This window comes from Dendrobates tinctorius, unplaced genomic scaffold, assembly GCF_039654945.1.
Source record: "Dendrobates tinctorius isolate UK_male_01 unplaced genomic scaffold, ASM3965494v1 ptg000062l, whole genome shotgun sequence".
NCBI classification, from domain to species: Eukaryota; Metazoa; Chordata; class Amphibia; order Anura; family Dendrobatidae; genus Dendrobates; species Dendrobates tinctorius.
The window spans coordinates 4535712-4552522 of NW_027361730.1; the positions used below are offsets into that span (position 1 = coordinate 4535712).

At 40.9% G+C, this 16811-nt stretch overlaps 2 protein-coding genes across 3 annotated transcripts in view; both read left to right on the top strand.

The window, feature by feature from the left end:
- The window catches only part of LOC141092902 (transmembrane protein 53-like), a 39856-nt gene extending 30268 nt beyond the window's left edge, over window positions 1-9588 (top strand). The window contains exons 1-3 of one of the 2 annotated variants that reach the window (XM_073579238.1): window positions 1267-1519; window positions 3888-4419; window positions 6252-9588. In XM_073579238.1, coding sequence (XP_073435339.1) covers window positions 1352-1519; window positions 3888-4419; window positions 6252-6616 — 1065 coding nt within the window. In that variant the 5' untranslated portion in view covers window positions 1267-1351 and the 3' untranslated portion in view covers window positions 6617-9588. Of the gene's footprint in view, window positions 1-1266; window positions 1520-3887; window positions 4420-6251 lie in introns of those variants that run through there. The other variant, XM_073579239.1, reaches the window with a different exon arrangement.
- RBM28 (RNA binding motif protein 28) overlaps window positions 7747-16811 on the top strand; it is a 93482-nt gene continuing 84417 nt past the window's right edge. Inside the window, exon 1 of the mRNA XM_073579237.1 lies at window positions 7747-9209. Coding sequence (XP_073435338.1) covers window positions 9182-9209 — 28 coding nt within the window. The 5' untranslated portion in view covers window positions 7747-9181. The remainder of the gene's footprint in view (window positions 9210-16811) is intronic.

A 16811-nucleotide genomic window follows, 5' to 3' on the forward strand; every position in this document is an offset into this window, starting at 1 on the left:
ACGGGATCTGCGACACCCATTGGACCGGAGTGTGCCCCCCATCATAGGGTGAGTAATGTATAATAAAACTTATTTTTCTTATCTTGCAGGTCGGATTGAGGGCTTATCTACAGCATTATAGAATGCTGTAGATAAGCTCTGTAAGCCAGTGGGCGCATGTTATAGCGGCCAAAACAGGTGACAGGTTCACTTTAAAGCCCTACAGTTGATGCTCCAGAATACAGTATATGACAGCCAGATCTGCAGTTTTTTAAAATCTTTTCGAACCTTTTTCTGTCATCTCTGGAGCAGCTCTATTCCTAAAACCACCATAAAAAAGCATTTACAAAATGCTCAAAATCTTCCCATTTACTTTATGGAGCAACTTGCTGTTCATATTTTCTGTCTTTTGAGCACCATTTAAACACTTCAAGCTTTTAAAAACCCGTGATTAAATGAAATGTCATGTCCATACTTTAAAATAAAAAATTAAAAAGTCAATAAGAAGGCTAAGAAAATGCCTGGGCGGCTTTTGAATGTTTTGTAAGCGTGTTTGCCTCATAAAGCGCTAGCATTACTTATTGGATTTAAAAAAAACGTTAAATATATTCCAACGAAAAAAAAAAAACACTGAAAAACCAACCAAAAGCACTGGCATGAAAAAACAGTTAACTAAACCCATCAGGAAACAACCAGAAGAAGCTAACAGAGAAGCGCTTTAAGGCTAGTTTCACACTAGCGTTCTCGGGCGCAGGGCCGCCGCTAAGCCCCGCCCCTGGCTGCGCCCCTTCCGGTCAGTTCCTCCTCTGATCGCATGACACTGCATGCGATCAGCGTACCCTATATTTAGCGTTGGGTACGCTGGTATGATTTTGCTGGTGCTGTGCCCTTTTGGCGCTGCGTCCAGTGCACAAAAGCGCGCTGTGTTGCATTTTTGGGCGCTGGGCGCAGCGCCAGCAAAATCATACCAGCTCATGGTCAGCGTACCCAACGCTAAATATAGGGTACGGTGATCGCATGCAGTGTCATGCGATCAGAGGAGGAACTGACTGGTGGGGGTGCGGCCGGGAGCGGGGCTTAGCGGCGGCCCTGCTCTGCGCCCGAGAGCGCTAGTGTGAAACTAGCCTTAGGAGAGCAAAACGTAGAACATATTCCATAGCCAAGAAACGATTCCTGATGCGTCTTCTACTTGAAAAAGACATTTTTGACTACTGTGAAAAGACGCAGTGTGAACATGCCATTAAGCGGCTTGGAGTAAATTGCTATATATAAAATCAGTGGAATTAAAGTTAGCAAAGTGCTAATTACGTTTTGCACAGCACATGTGGGAAACCTGCAGGACAAGCAGTTTCTGCCGCTCTTATCTGCTGTCATGTGCAAAACAAACCAGACATTCCAGGAATCCCAGCATATAGGACGGGCGTATGACTTTGACCTAAACCTTGGGAGGGGACTTACTGTACAGAACAGAGTGACGCATATTCTTACTATCATTAGAAGAAAGCTGGAGCAAAGGAGCGGAGTGGCTGACATACCGGAGGTATGCTGTGAAGAGATCAGTGTCCTTGTGGTATTCTGGTTTTGTCCTCACTTATTGTGGCACTACCAATGCCTGACATCAGGATAAATGGCAGAGCACCGCTGGTGGGCCCAGGGAAAATTAGTTCAGCATGTGTTGTTGTGTTTTTTATTTCTGCACACTACAGCCAGGGAAAGAATCCAATTTAAAAGGAACAGCCCCTTTTATGCTTTTAAAAGAAGTAACGTGTTTTACGATGAGAAGCCTTTTGCTTTATAATGTCAGTGGGAAGGATAAAAATCACCAGGAAGACACTTGGGTGGTGTTTGGTGCCTTTTTGTTAAGCATTCTGCTGAAAAACAGCATTTTCTCTATTGCTTTATGATTGCTTTGTGGAAAAAATGTTTGGAAAACGCCAGAAAAACCCAACAGCAAAAAAAATGCTCAGAAAATTACCAAATAACGTAAAAATAAGATGCTTCAGGATCTTGACGGGTATGTGCAAGTTTTTGACTTGAAGATTTTTTTTTTTTAAAACATATCCTCTCCAAAAGCCTCATAATCTCCTGGAAAACTCTGCCTATTCATTGCTATAGGAAATTCACTTTGCTTTTCATTTTCTTTTCTTTTTTTTTTTTTTTTTTTAACTTTTAGAGGCTCCGAAAAATACCTGGTGGGGGAAAAAGAGGGCCTTTCACTTAAAAAAAACTCTTCAAAATGATATCAGGCAAAGAAAAACTTCATTAAAACTCCTCAATAAAAGATTTTCCTGGAGCAGTTTCTGAGAACTCGGAGGTATTCAAAAAGGCCCCGAAAAACTGTGTGCGTCTCAAGCTGTATTCTCACATATACAACTAAGACAAAAAATACCATGCAATAATAGTTTTTAAATAATATATAAATAAATACTTAAAACAATGAAATACAAATAATTACAGCAATACAGACAAAAACTGAGATGACCTCTTGTTTATGTGTGTATTTGTATGCTTGGTATTTTCCTTTTATCCCTGTTCGTATTACCTTCTTAGTCGGGTTGGTGTATTACGGTACACTACTACTCCCCTCTTCCCTGGGTGACTGAGGGTGGATTCAGGAGGTAAGGCAAGGTACGTGGCCCCGGCATCTTCACCATCAGAAGTAACCCGGGGATCAGTGCGACCTAGGGCGTCCCTAGCGTTAGGGACAGGGAAGGAGGTCCTGGGACCCACGACAACAGTTTCTCTTTTCTTGACGCAGTTTCACAATCTAATTTCCCTAGCTCTTCCACATAAATACGCACTAGTGCCCATTTAACCCCTTAGTGACCAGGCTAAATTTTTCAGATCTGACATGTCACTTTATGTGGCAATAAATCTGGAATTCTTTAACATTCCAGTGATTTTTTTAGATTTTTTTTTTGTTACACATTATACTTTGTTAATGGTAAATTTAGATTCGTATGTTTTGTGTTTATTATACAAATAAATTTCCCCCAAATTTTAGAAAATGTGCAATTTTCAAACATTGACTGTCCCTTTTAATCCATCAAAACAAGGGGTATCCCATGCACCACTCTGTATCCAGTGCAGACTTGGTACAGCCCCTCCATTATGTTGTAAAAATTGCACGTACTCCCAGAATCCAAAAATATTTCTGTTAACACTAGTGTACATGGAGGAAAGACAAGAAAAAAAAGAAGTGCATCTTGACTTGACAAAGGCCATGCGTGTCTGAAACGTTGCACACTGGTGTCAATGAAAATATTTTTGGTGGAAAACAGATAATTGGTGCCTTGGAATCCTGGAGTACATAACCCTTTAATCCAGCTAGTTTTACCACACACAAAAAAAGTTAATAAATAACATATAACTCATGTTTACTTTACATCTGCTTTATATCAGCACAATCTGTAAATTTTTTTAATGTTTTTAGGATGTTATGAACTTTAAAATTTAGCAGTAATTTTTCACGTTTCAAATAAATGTACAAAACATAATTATTTAGGGATCTATTCAGGGTCATATTTGAACCTAGTACCCCAGGCAGTGGTGCTAACAACTAAACTTTAGTGTGACTCTTGATGTCTATATTGTCTAGCTACAATTTGAATATTTGTGTATTTGGCTGGTGCATATCCTATTTTCCACCAGTAGAAATCCTTGTATACTTAGGAGTGGTTCCTCTTCCTACATCTATGTATAAAAGTGCAGAAATTGACTTCATTCTATATCCATTTCGAATGGCACTTGAATGGTTGTCACCAGAACAAATCTGTAGCCAACACCTAAATCTTGCTGCTAGGGCCTGTGACCATGAGAAGTGCTTTCCTGTACAAAGCTGCACACATTTCTGAATTAGGCCTCTAAATGTGTTAAGTTTAATGTTGGTGGCTATTCCTCTTCTACAGGGTCGTCTTCTCCATTATCAAACAAGTGCATCCCCTGTTGACCTTACTATGAAAGCATCTTCTGAATCTGTCCTTCAGGAACAAGCTTTGACTACCTCATTGCCGCCTTGTGTGAAGAAGTATTCCAACTCTATCTCCTTGTACATCAACCCGGCAAAATCTGAAAACTGTCCATCTCCTCGTCCGCTGTTACTGTTCCTTCCTTGGCTGGGCTCAAATGCCAGATCTCATGAGAAGTATATCCAGCTGTACTTTAAACTGGGCTTTGATGTATTAGTGGTAGAAAGCTCAATGTTGCACTTTTTGTGGCCCAAGACTGGTCTGGAGTATGCAGGACGCTTGTTACATCTCCTGATCGAAGAAAAGGATCTTTCTTCCAGAAAACTTTACATCCATGCAATGTCTATTGGTGGCTACACATTTGCACAGATGTTGGTGGGGTCATCCATGGAGCAACGGGAAATTCTGGAGAAGATACACGGTCAAGTGTTTGACAGCCTTGTGATTGGCAGCATGGAAAGGATGGCAAGAGGTGAATAAAGATTTAGGTCTGATTTGATTTTTTTTTTTCTCTAGATTGCTTTCCTTTTTTGTCTTGCGGTATCAGCTGTTGTTTTTTTATACAAAATTTATTCAAAATTGCGCACGGCGCGATTCATAAACTTGGCACAGTCAAAAATTGTTGTTTTTTTTCTTTTTCTGTTTTTGGACTTCTTTTGCTAGTTTTTATTGCCAAAAGTTGCACATTTTACAAAATAGGGTAGAAATAGCAGCTTACTCAAATATAGTTAGGGGGGCTTGACTATAGTTCGACTAAATTTAGTTAAATCAATTATGACTTTAAAAAGTATCAAGAAAAAACATCTGGAATAGCTAAAAAGAGGTGAGCACATATAAAATATAGACTTCAAAAGAGGTGCAAATAGAATAATGAATTGGGTGAGAAAAAAAGGAGCAAAACACTCAACTAGACAAAAAACAGGTGCTAAGGCAATGCTAAATCAGGGCTCCAATGCCTTAAAGGGAACCTGTCAGGAGGATTGTGCTGAGTAACCTACATACATTGTCAGGTTGGCGCCGTTATACTCATTAAAGTGATAGCTTGGTAGGTGAAATCTGTCTTGTGGTTCTTGTTTAATATGTATTTTCAGCTAATGAGAATCTCGTGCTTCGGGGAGGTCTGTGGGGGGGGGTCTTTATGTGGTGCTCTGCTTATATATTCATCTGTATGGCTTATGACAGGTCACTGATCCCTCAGCGACCTGCCCCCTATTTTACATACTGAATTTAATATATTCTGAAAAAAAAAAAAATCACATTAAGCAGGCAGGCGGCAGTGGCGCCTTTGCTGTAGCATGATCACATCTGTGAAGTCCATGTAATTATTTTATTTGGTGATATTCATCTTTTAAAAAATCTCTCTCAAAATCGTGTCGGTCGCACCTGCGTATTTGCATCTATCGGCAATCCAATAGATGCTACTGCGCAGGTGCCGCTGGCGCCATCTTGGTGAAGACATTTTTTTCCCTCTAGTACAATGACTCTGGCGCCACCTGTGCAGTAGGATCTATTGAAATAAAATAATTACAGGGACATTATAGATGCGATAATGCCTGCTGCGCAGACGCCTGCCTGATGAATGTGAATTATGGTATTTTTTGTTTTTCAAAACATATTATATTCAGTATGTAAACTATGGGGCAGGTCAGTGAAGAATCAGTGACCTGTCAGATGCCATACACATGAATACCTAATCAGAACACCACATGAAGACCCCCCCCCCACACACATGCCGCCCCTGAGTACGAGAATCTCATTAGCTAAAAACTGCAAATAAAGAATAAACAACAACCAAAAGACGGATTTCATCACCCCAGGTATCATTTTAATAAGTATAACAGCGCCAACCTGACGCTGTCTGTGGGTTACTGGCCATAATCCTGCAGACATGTTCCCTTTAATTTTAGGTAATCTATTTTTATGAAATATTGTGTGCTCTTTATTGTACACATTTATTTTTTTTTCCTCAATATAACGGAAACCTTTACGGAAAAAAAATCTTTTGTATGGTATTCACATGTTTCATTGTAAAATATGTTCAATAATAGCATAATTTAAGATTATTGTTCAGTATTTATCGGCACCTTTTTAGTTTTTGCTTTTTCAGATCACTTTGGCTCAATTATACAGTTTTTCTGCAATATTTTAGGTCTTTGTTCTTTTCTGTTTTTTTTTTTTTTTTTTTAAAAATACAGAATTAAATTATTGTACATCGGAGATATAGCAATGATCTGCCTGGGTTCTTTTTATTTTTGAGACCCTGTACCTCGAATATGCTCTTACCCATACTTTATTTTTCTGCAGGTGTGGCTCGCATGGTCAGTTTCCCTCTTTTGGAGTCATTGATGGTACGCGTAACGCTACTTTACTTTTCAGTTCTCAAAGCCCATACTGCGGACTACTATGAAAAAGGAATTCAAGTATTTTGGGAAAATCCAGTCACCTGTCCTGCCCTTTTTTTCTACTGTATGAATGACCCAATGAGTGACCATACTACAGTGGATAAACTCCTGCAGTACTGGGAGAAGAAAGGAATAGAAGTGCAGGGCAAGAAATGGGAGAAATCAGTACATGCAGGACATCTACGAAGATATACACAGGAGTACACAGATATCCTGAACAACTTCATTAGTGGTCTACAGGCCAGAGTGCCAAAAAGCAAATTGTAGCTGGATTGCTGCACTGTTTATCCACTGCACTGAAGTGTATGGTCGCGGCCAGAAGTTTTAAGACTGACACAAATTTTGTTTTTCACAAAGTTTGCTGTCTTACTGTTTTCAGATTTTTTTTTTCAGTCATATGTCTCTATGATATACTAAAGTACAGTTATAAAGATTTCATAAGTTTTTAAACTTTCATTGACGAATACATCGTTTATGAAAAGACTCAACATTTACAGTGTTGACCCTTATTTTTCAAGACCTATAATTCGCCCTGGCATGCTGGATATCAGCTTCTGGGCCAAATCCCGACTGATGACAAGCCATTGCTGTCTAATTATTGCTTGGAGTTTATGAAAATTTTTGTAGTTTTTCTTTGTCTACCCACTTCGAGGATTCTCCACATGTTCTCAATGGGATTGAGATTTGGGTAGGTTCCTAACGATGGAGCCACCATTTAATTGTCTTGTTCACTGAGCCACTCAGTTATCACATTTACCTTTGTGACATGATGCTGTGAGCGAAATCCGCTGTCTTCTCTGCCCTTAGGGTATGTGCACACGCAGTGAAATCTGCTGCGCTCCTGCAGCGGTTTTGGCTCTGCGGAAACGCAACAGATTCTGCTGCGTTGTACAGTACCTTTATTTCCAATGGAAATAAAAACGCTGTGCACATGCTGCGGATTTTTCTGTGCGGTTTTGCTGCGGTTTACAATCCGCAGCATGTCAATTGTTTGGTGCAGAAATGCTGCAGTTTTACACCTCATCCATTATGAGGTGTAAAACCGCAGGCAAAACCGCAGGACTTTTGTCCTGCGGATTTACCTGCAGTTTTCGCTCCAAAATCCGCACACCCAAAAAACTACGTGTGCACATAGCCTTAGAACTCCAAATAATATTTGTTTTATGAGCGTTCAGGAAAATCACTACAGCACAACCTTGCACTGACCACAATTTGCTGTAAATATTGATGTTTTTTTTGCATAAACTTGATGTATTTGTCAGTTAAAATAGAAAAACGTATGAAATCCTTATAATTGTATTTCAGCAACCAGAGACACATGTCAGTAAAAGATCTAAAATCACTAAAACAGCAAACTTTGTGGAAAACTAAATGTGTCCGTTTCAAAACGTTTGGCCCCAACTGTACCCTGGATTGAAGTATACAACTATGACATATAATTTCCACGCTGATTCTCTGGAAACTTCTACAACATGCCACACTTTAACTGAAAACCAATCCCTTTTGATTCAGTATAGGGAGAAAACTGTATATCCAGCAATTGGTGTGCAAACAACATGTTATTTCTCACAACTGTGCATTTATGTAGCATACAGAAAGATGGAGAATCCCAGAAAAGCACTTAAACCCTTTCCCGACATCCAGCCTACATGTACAGTAAGTCACGCTCGGCAGGAGATCTAGCAGCATGACGTCCAGGTACCCAATCTAGGAATATACAGTGTCTCACTAATAAGCTATGTGACTAAATGGAGGATTCAAAGTTATACTAATGTGTAAAGTATATCCATTACTGCACTTTTGTCAGTGAAAGGTTATAGCCTCTACCTTTGCCCCATGTACCCACTGGGTAATAACATAGGAGTCCAGCAGAAGGTCCTCTCGTGGTGGCCCTGCATGTGCATATGTCTTGCTGAGCTTTGGTGTCATCTTTATTAGCCATGTTGTTCCTGTGCACACTCTCGCATAGTGGAGAATATGAGTCCTAAGTACTCAGGCGCATGGCTTTCAAGGAGTTTGGCAAGACATCTGCACATATGAGGCACAGTGGGGAACTTGGGGCAAATGTAGGGTTTATACTGAAGCAAGTATGCTATTGTATATCCATTACCCCTATGTATATCTGAATTCTCTATTTACAGAACTTACCATTTTGTTAGGATCTACTCCTGATATAAAGGTATACACCTTACTAGTATAATATTTGTATTTACTCAGACGCCTCAACCTCCAGATATCTGTGCCATTTCCGGCTTCTGCTCAACATAGAAGAGCGTTCCTGTCAGATCATCTTTGCTAAGTGTGAAGGGAGCTGGCTAAATGGCTCATTTAAGTAGCTAAGCAAGTCCCCTTTTTGTCTGTCCATCTGTCATGAAAGAGAAGTGGTTGTCTTGGCTATTAAAATGAGGCATTCAGAAAGTCCTCTACATAAAGTGCCCTAGTTACGTGCGGCAATGGGAACACTTTCCTTTATTGAACAGACGCTGTAAGTGGAGCAGCCAGGACCACTGCTGGTATCAGAAGATAGGGCACCGCTAGTTATACCATTTACTACCATATTTGTATTTTTTGGTAATAGAAATATCCCATAACCCCTGCTGTAGGACAGATTATTCCAGCTATTACCACTTCCTGTTTTCCTCAGTGTTTATTAATGAGAATCTAAAGTCGTGTGAAATCTACCTCCTGACTCATCAGAATCTTGGGCGGCACCTCTGTACCTCCGCCTTGGTGTGCGCTGCCGCTCTACCTCTCCAGATTACGCTCTGTGGATATTGTTCTCCTCTCCACTGTCCATGCACTCACCAGCACTGTGGACTTTGGTGATACAGAATGGTTCTAAACTGCAATCATTTAAAAGGTATTGTGGGAGTAAGATTTTTGGTTAATTTTCATATGTGTAGTAAGGCGAATAAGCCCCAATTAGGGCGATCTCACACTCTGTGAACTCAGAAAACTGCCGCACACATTTTTACCTGTTTCCTTATACAATATGACGATTAGGCCACACACACACACACACACACACACACACTGCTCTCCACTCACCGCTGTGTCAGGGTTCCTGCTGGACTCACCAAAAAACAGGATTCCGATAGAAGCTTTGAGAGAGAAATTGACTTTTATGAAGTTGCCAAAGAGACTTTGGGCTCTGTCCATGAAGTATTAATCTTTTTCAGACGTACAGTTCAGCCCCTTGGCACCAAATTTTGTAAAACTAAAGATTTTTTTTAATCCGATTCCAGAATTGCTTTTGTGAATGGCTGGTCTTTAATTCTTACAATTGGTTTATTGTTTTTACTCTACAGACTTGCCCTATCTAAAAATAAGAAAATGAGCTATTCTCCATTGCTGCATCTAGTCTTGGTTGATATGGTTGTAACTGTGACTTCATGACAGTATAAAGATTAAAGGGGGTTGCCAGGTTTCATTTTCTTTTACTCTCTAGTTCTACCTAAAATTAAAAAAAAGGAGTCTTACCTTATGTCACTGCGTTTGTTATTCTTCAGCTGCAGTACTAAAATCATGACTACAGCATGTGATCACCACAGCCAATCACTGGGCTCAGTGGTCTTCTGCCGTTTACCTAGACCTAACTGCTGAGCCAATTGACTAGCTGCAGTGGTCACAGGCTGTAGTCTTGATGTTAGTACTGCAGCTGAAGAACAACAAAGGCAGTGGCAGGAGGTAAGACTCATTTTTTAAAATTTTTTTTTTTAGGTAGAACAAGCTGGAGAGTAAAAGAAAATGAAACCTGACAACCCCCTTTAATCATTATACTGTCAGCTATCAGAATATTATTGCTTTATGAAGACTACCTCATACATCAAGCCTCGTTTTATCAAATACTCTGCATGCTCTGAAACACCTGTACGTTTTTGAGGGGTATTCTGGTTTTAGCTGTGCAGTTTTCTCATATAATATATCAATTGCTTATGATTTTCCAAATTTCTGTAGGTAGTCAATGAAAAAGGACCTTTTATTTATTCCGGTGGAGAAAATAGGTTCTGGTTATGTGCTGGACACACAGTTACATGGCTTACTCTGATAACTGTACCGTAACAAACCTGTACCTGTGTTTCCATCACGTGGCCAGGATATGTTTCATCCTCGTATATCCTCATTCTCTGGAAATCAATTATTACACTGATACGTAAGGTCAAAGATGAAGATTGTATAACTTTTCAGAAAGTGTAGAATGAATAACCATTATTTGCTGAAACCATTACTAACTTTAATGCTGAACTGGCGTCTTCATCAGGCAAGATCCTGATAAAGACGCTGTCTGCATTGAAACTCGTTGCATGGATTTTTTACCTGTAATTTCATTGCTGTTTATGGTGATTTTAGACTACTGAGTAATACTTCAACAATAAAATTCCCGTAGAATTTACATTCCTCTGGGTTAACTACATGTTAGTCTGGTAAATCGAAGCCTAGCCCAAATCGCATAATTTTGTGTAAGTGCGTCAACATAATGTGCGCTCAGCCAAGCTAAACTTTTGTAATCGTCCTCCCTTCTAATTCGTAATGTGTTCTCATAACATTGCAGCTTTGTCTTAGGCTAGTTTCACACTAGCGTTTGGAGGCGCAGCGGACGTTCGCCATGAAGCTCCGCCCTCTGCCGCGCCTCCTCCGGTCAGCTCCACCTATGGGCGCATGACGCTGCATGCGACCTGCGTACCCTATCTTTAGCATTGGGTACGCAGGCCGTGCGCAGGTATGCTTTTGCTGCCACATGAGTCCTTTTGACGGTGCGGCAGCCGCACCAAAATGCAACACATTGCGTTTGGCGCAGGTCGCCGCACCGTGAAAAGGACACATGCGGCAGCAAAAGCATACCTGCGCACGGCCTGCATACCCAATGCTAAATATAGGGTACGCAGGTCGCACACAGCGTCATACGCCCATAGACGGAGCTGACCAGAGGAGGCGCGGCAGAGGGTGGAGCTTCACAGCGACCATCCGCTGTGCCTCCAAACGCTAGTGTGAAACTAGCTTTAGGTCGGGATCAGACGAGTGTATGAAATATCATCCATCCATATTGTCATCTGGGTGTGTCTATTTTATGTCCTTGTTATATCCATAATTACGCAATAACATTTTAAACACAAAATACAGTTTCCTTTGTTAATGATAGCCATGTGTCCCTAAACATCAGATGCTAGATAAATAATCAATAAGGGATCTGATTTTTATTTTATTTTTTTTAAAGGTAGCCTGTCTCCAGATAAAAACTGCAGATATGGGGTTAATCTCTGTACTCAGAGCGGTGACTGAACTGAAACAGTGCCCGATGGAATAAAGTTCATTTTCTCCCAACAACGTTCAGCTACGTGCAGGCGCTGGCCAGCATAATAAAGCTATTAACTTGCAGATTAACCCCATGTCTGCAGGTAATAGTTTTTTCTGGTGACGGGTTCCCTTTAATTTTTTTTTCACACTCATAGATTTGTATAGGTAATACTCATCCAAACCTGAGAAGAGGAAGAAAACCCTTGATCTAAATAGCCAGTTTTATTTTTATAAACACGGATAAGCACTTGCTGCCTTACAAAAAGGTTGAGGAAAAATGCTGTCTACTAAAGAATCTTAAGCTGAAGGCGGCCAACATTTTATCTTGTAAGGCAAGGGTTAGACTTTAGTTGCGGATCTACATTTACGAATGAGATTTATGATGGTTGTGTTTTTTATTTTATACACAAATCCTGAACAATGTGTGGTTTTCAAATGCAAAATATGGTCATGCACACGTCAGTGCAAAAAAAGCATGCGTTGTTTTCTAATACAAAGCTGCACATTAATAAGTAAGGCAGACTTCAGACTTTGTTGTTTTAAAGGGAACCTGTCAGCAGTTTTGGCGGCTATAAGATGCGGCCACTGCCTTTCAGGGCTTATCTACAGCATCCTATAATGCTGTAGATAATCCCCCGGTCTGACCTGAAAGATAAGAAAAATAAGTTTTATTATACCCACCCGGGGGGCGGTCTGGTCTGATGGGCGTCGCAGGTCCAGGTCCAGCGCCTCCTTCTTGCAATGCCGCCCTCCTGTTTGCTTCATCGCTCACCGGAATCCCGCTCCTGCGCAGGCGTGCTTATCTGCCCTGTTGAGGGCACAGCAAATTCCTGCAGTGCGTAGGTGCTGGGTCTCTCTGACCTTTCCCGGCGCCTGCGCACTGCAGTACTTTGCTCTGCCCTCAACAGGGCAGATAAGTACACCTGCGCAGGAGCGTGATACCGGTGAGGCATGAAGCAAGCGGGAGGGCGGCGTCGCAAGAAGATGGAAGGCGCCAGACTCGGACCTGCGACACCCATTGGATGGACCGCCCCCCCCCCCGGGTGAGTATAATGAAACTTATTTTTCTTATCTTTCAGGTCAGACCGGGGACTTATCTACAGCATTATAGAACGCTGTAGATCAGCACTTAAGGGCAGTGGCTGCATCTTATAGCCACCAAAACTGCTGACAGGTTCACTTTAAAACAACAAAGTCTGAACTCTGCCTTACTTATTAATGTGCAGCTTTGTATTAGAAAACCTGGGCTCCAACCCCATATAAAGAGATGTAAGGAAATGAATCAGCAGAATGTTGGACCGCATGATGATGATGATGAACGTTTCCAAAAGGTGACTCGTTTGTTCTGCGCACACCTCTATTCTCCTGTCACTTCAAGCTATGTATTAAATAATACCTGTTTTGTAATAATGATGAAATGTGCCTTAATAAATGCTCTTCTGATCTGTGCCTCATGAAGGATTCTAGAATACTGACTTGACAGTAAGGCTATGTTCACACGTCGCGGTTTTTTCACGCCGGTTTTAAACGTGCGATTTTGCTGCGAAAAATAAGCATCCCATGCATTACTATGGGATTCCGCAATGCTGTGCTAATGCTACGTTTTTTCCGCGGCAGAATCGCTTCGCGGTAAAAAACGCAGCATGCTCATTAATTTAGCGGGATCGCGGCAATCCCGCACCCATAGGAATGCATTGTTCCGCTTACTTTCCGCATGTGGCTGTGCACACTATGCGAAAAGTAAGCAGAACATTTGTGGATGGTACCCACGGTCCCTGTAAAAATTAGAATTAAAATAAAAAATATTGTTGTTCTCACCTTCCGGCGTCCCATGCAGCCTTCCCGCCTCTCTCCACGCTCCCGGTCCCAGTAATCCTTTGCGAAAATGACCGATGACGTCGCAATCTCACGGGAGCACGACATCTCGCGGTCATTCGCGATGACGTCGCGGGAGCGCAAAGTCTCGCGGTCATTCGCGCACAGGATTACTGGGAGCGTGGAGAGAAGCGGGAAGGCTGCGCAAGACGCCGGAAGTTAAGAATAACAATATATTTTTAATAATTTTTTACATCCTATCTTTTACTACTGATGCTGCATAGGTAGCCTCAGTAGTAAAAAGCTGGTCACACTCGTCAAACACTATGTTTGACGAGTGTGACCAGCCTGTCAATCAGTTCTCCAAGCGATGCTACAGATCGCTTGGAAAACGCTAGCATTCTGCAAGCTAATTACGCTTGCAAAACGCTAGTTTTTCCACGGGAAATAGGCGGGAATTTAAATGCGGTTTTCCCGCGGAATGGAATCCGGAATTCTCGCGGTAATTTCCGCGAGAGTTCCGCTACGTGTGCACATAGCCTAGTGGTGTTATGTATACTCTGTATTTCTTGTATAACACTGTAATAATGTTCCTAAAAGAAGAGTAAAATATTAATAACTTATGTACCTCTATATAGTGGATAAATAGCTATACAAAATCCTGTGTGTTTGTCTGGTTCATTACAAAAATAAAGGTACAAATACGTTTTATGGGCAACCAGAAGAAAATGATAAAATCCATGATTGTACATAGCGGGTATGTTCCCATGATGTGTTTTGCTTTTACATTTTTTTGTAGTTTTAAATCATGGCATAAAAACACAATGTGACTACCGTACTTTGTATGAGCATACCCTAAGAATGTATAAAACAAAAAACCCTGAAATTGAATTTCATTCTTGTGAGTCAGGTTGTTTTTGCAACATTTGCATGGCTTTCTGCAGGCACCATTCTGAAGAAAAGTGTAATTTTCTGCAAAAATTTACATTATGATGGTGCCCTTTCAGAAAATAATGGGGCATATTTATTGATGCTATTGAATTCTTAGCACAGATTTATAATAGTATTTTATGCTTTTTTGATAAATCTGGTGCATGTTCAAACTATCTATTCTAAGGCCCCAATTCATCAAGACCTGCAGTTTTCTTACTGGTCCTGCTAAGTGTGCCTGCTGTAGTCAGACGCTGCTGATTCATTAACCCCTTCACCCCCAAGGGTGGTTTGCACGTTCATGACCGGGCCAATTTTTACAATTCTGACCACTGTACCTTTATGAGGTCATAACTCTGGAACGCTTCCATGGATCCCGGTGATTCTGACATTGTTTTCTCGTGACATATTGTACTTCATGTTAGTGGTAAAACTTCATTCAAATAACTTGCGTTTATTTGTGAAAAAAACGTAAATTTGCAAAAATTTTGAAAATTTCGCAATTTTCCAACTTTGAATTGTTATGCCCTTAAATCACAGAGATACGGCACACAAAAAACTTGATAACTAACATTTCCCACATGTTTACTTTACATCAGCACAATTTTGGAACCAAAATTTTTTTTTTGTTAGGAAGTTATAAGGGTTAAAAGTTGACCAGCGATTTCTCATTTTTACAGCACCATTTTATTTTTAGGACCACATCACATTTGAAGCCACTTTGAGGGGTCTATATGATAGAAAATACCCAAAAGTGACACCATTCTAAAAACTGCACCCCTTAAGGTGCTCAAAACCACATTCAAGAAGTTTATTAACCCTTTAGGTGCGTCACAGGGATTTTTTTGAATATTTAAAAAAAAAAAAAAATGAACATCTAACTTTTTTTCACAAAAAAAATACTTCAGGTTCAATTTTTTTTATTTTACCAAGGGTAACAGGAGAAATTGGACTGCAAAAATTATTGTGCAATTTGTCCTGAGTACGCTGATACCTGATTTGTGGGGGGGAACGACTGTTTCGGCGCATGGCAGAGCTCAGAATGGAAGGAGCGCCGTTTGACTTTTTCAATGCAAAATTGGCTGGAATTCAGATCAGACGCCATGTCACGTTTGGAGAGTCCCTGATGTCCCTAAACAGTGGAAACCCCCTACAAGTGACCCCATTTTGGAAACTAGACCCCCCAAGGAACTTATCTAGATATGTGGTGAGAACTTTGAACCCACAAGGGCTTTACAGAAGTTTATAACGTACAGCGGTACAATTAAAAAAATCATTTTTTCCACAAAAATGATCTTTTCACCCTCAATTCTTATTTTTCCAAGGGTAACAGGACCCTAAAAGTTATTGTGCAATTTGTCCTGAGTACGCTGATACCCCACATGTGGGGGTAAACCACTATTTGGGAGCATGGCAGAGCTCGGAAGGGAAGCAGCGCCATTTGACGTTTTTGGCTGGAATTGAGATCGGACACCATGTCGCGATTGGAAAACCCCTGATGTACCAAAACAGTGGAAACCCCCCACAAATGACATCATTTTGTAAACTAGACCCCCCAAGGAACTTATCTAGATGTGTGGTGAGCACTTTGAACCCCCCAGTGCTTCACAGAAGTTTATAATGCCAGGGCATAAAAATAAAAAAAACGTATTTTTTCCACAAACATGATCAATTAGTCCCCAATTTTTTTATTTTCCCAAGGGTAACAGGAGAAATTGAACCCCAAAAGTTGTTGTCCAATTTGTCCTGAGTACGCTGACGCCCCACATGTGGGAGAAAACTACTGTATGGACACACGTCGGGGCTCGGAAGGGAAGCAGTGACGTTTTGGAATGCAGACTTTGAGGGAATGTTCTGCGGGTGTCATGTTGCCTTTGGAGAGCCCCTAATGTACCTAAACAGTGGAAACCCCCACAAATGACCCCATTTTGGAAACGAGACCCCCTAAGGAACTTATCTAGATGTGTGGTGAGCACTTTGAACCCCCAAGTGCTTCACAGAAGTTTATAACGCTTGGACGTGAAAATAAAAAAATCATTTTTTTCCACAAAAATTATATTTTTGCCCCCAATTTTTTATTTTCCTAAGGGTAACAGGAGAAATTGAACCCCAAAAATTGTTTTGCAATTTGTCCTGAGTAGGCTGATACCCTACATGTGGGGGTAAAACACTGTTTGGGTGCATGGCAGAGCTTGGAAGGGAAGGAGCACCATTTGACTTTTTCAACTCAGAATTGGCTGGAATTGAGATCAGACGCAATGTTGCATTTGGAGAGCCCCTGATGTGCCCAAACAGTGGAAACCCCCAATTCTAACTCCAACCCGAACCCCAACACACCCCTAACCCTAATCTCAGCCCTAACCCTAGCCCTAACCCTAGTCCTAACCCTAGCCCTAATGGTAAAATGGAAATAAATACATTT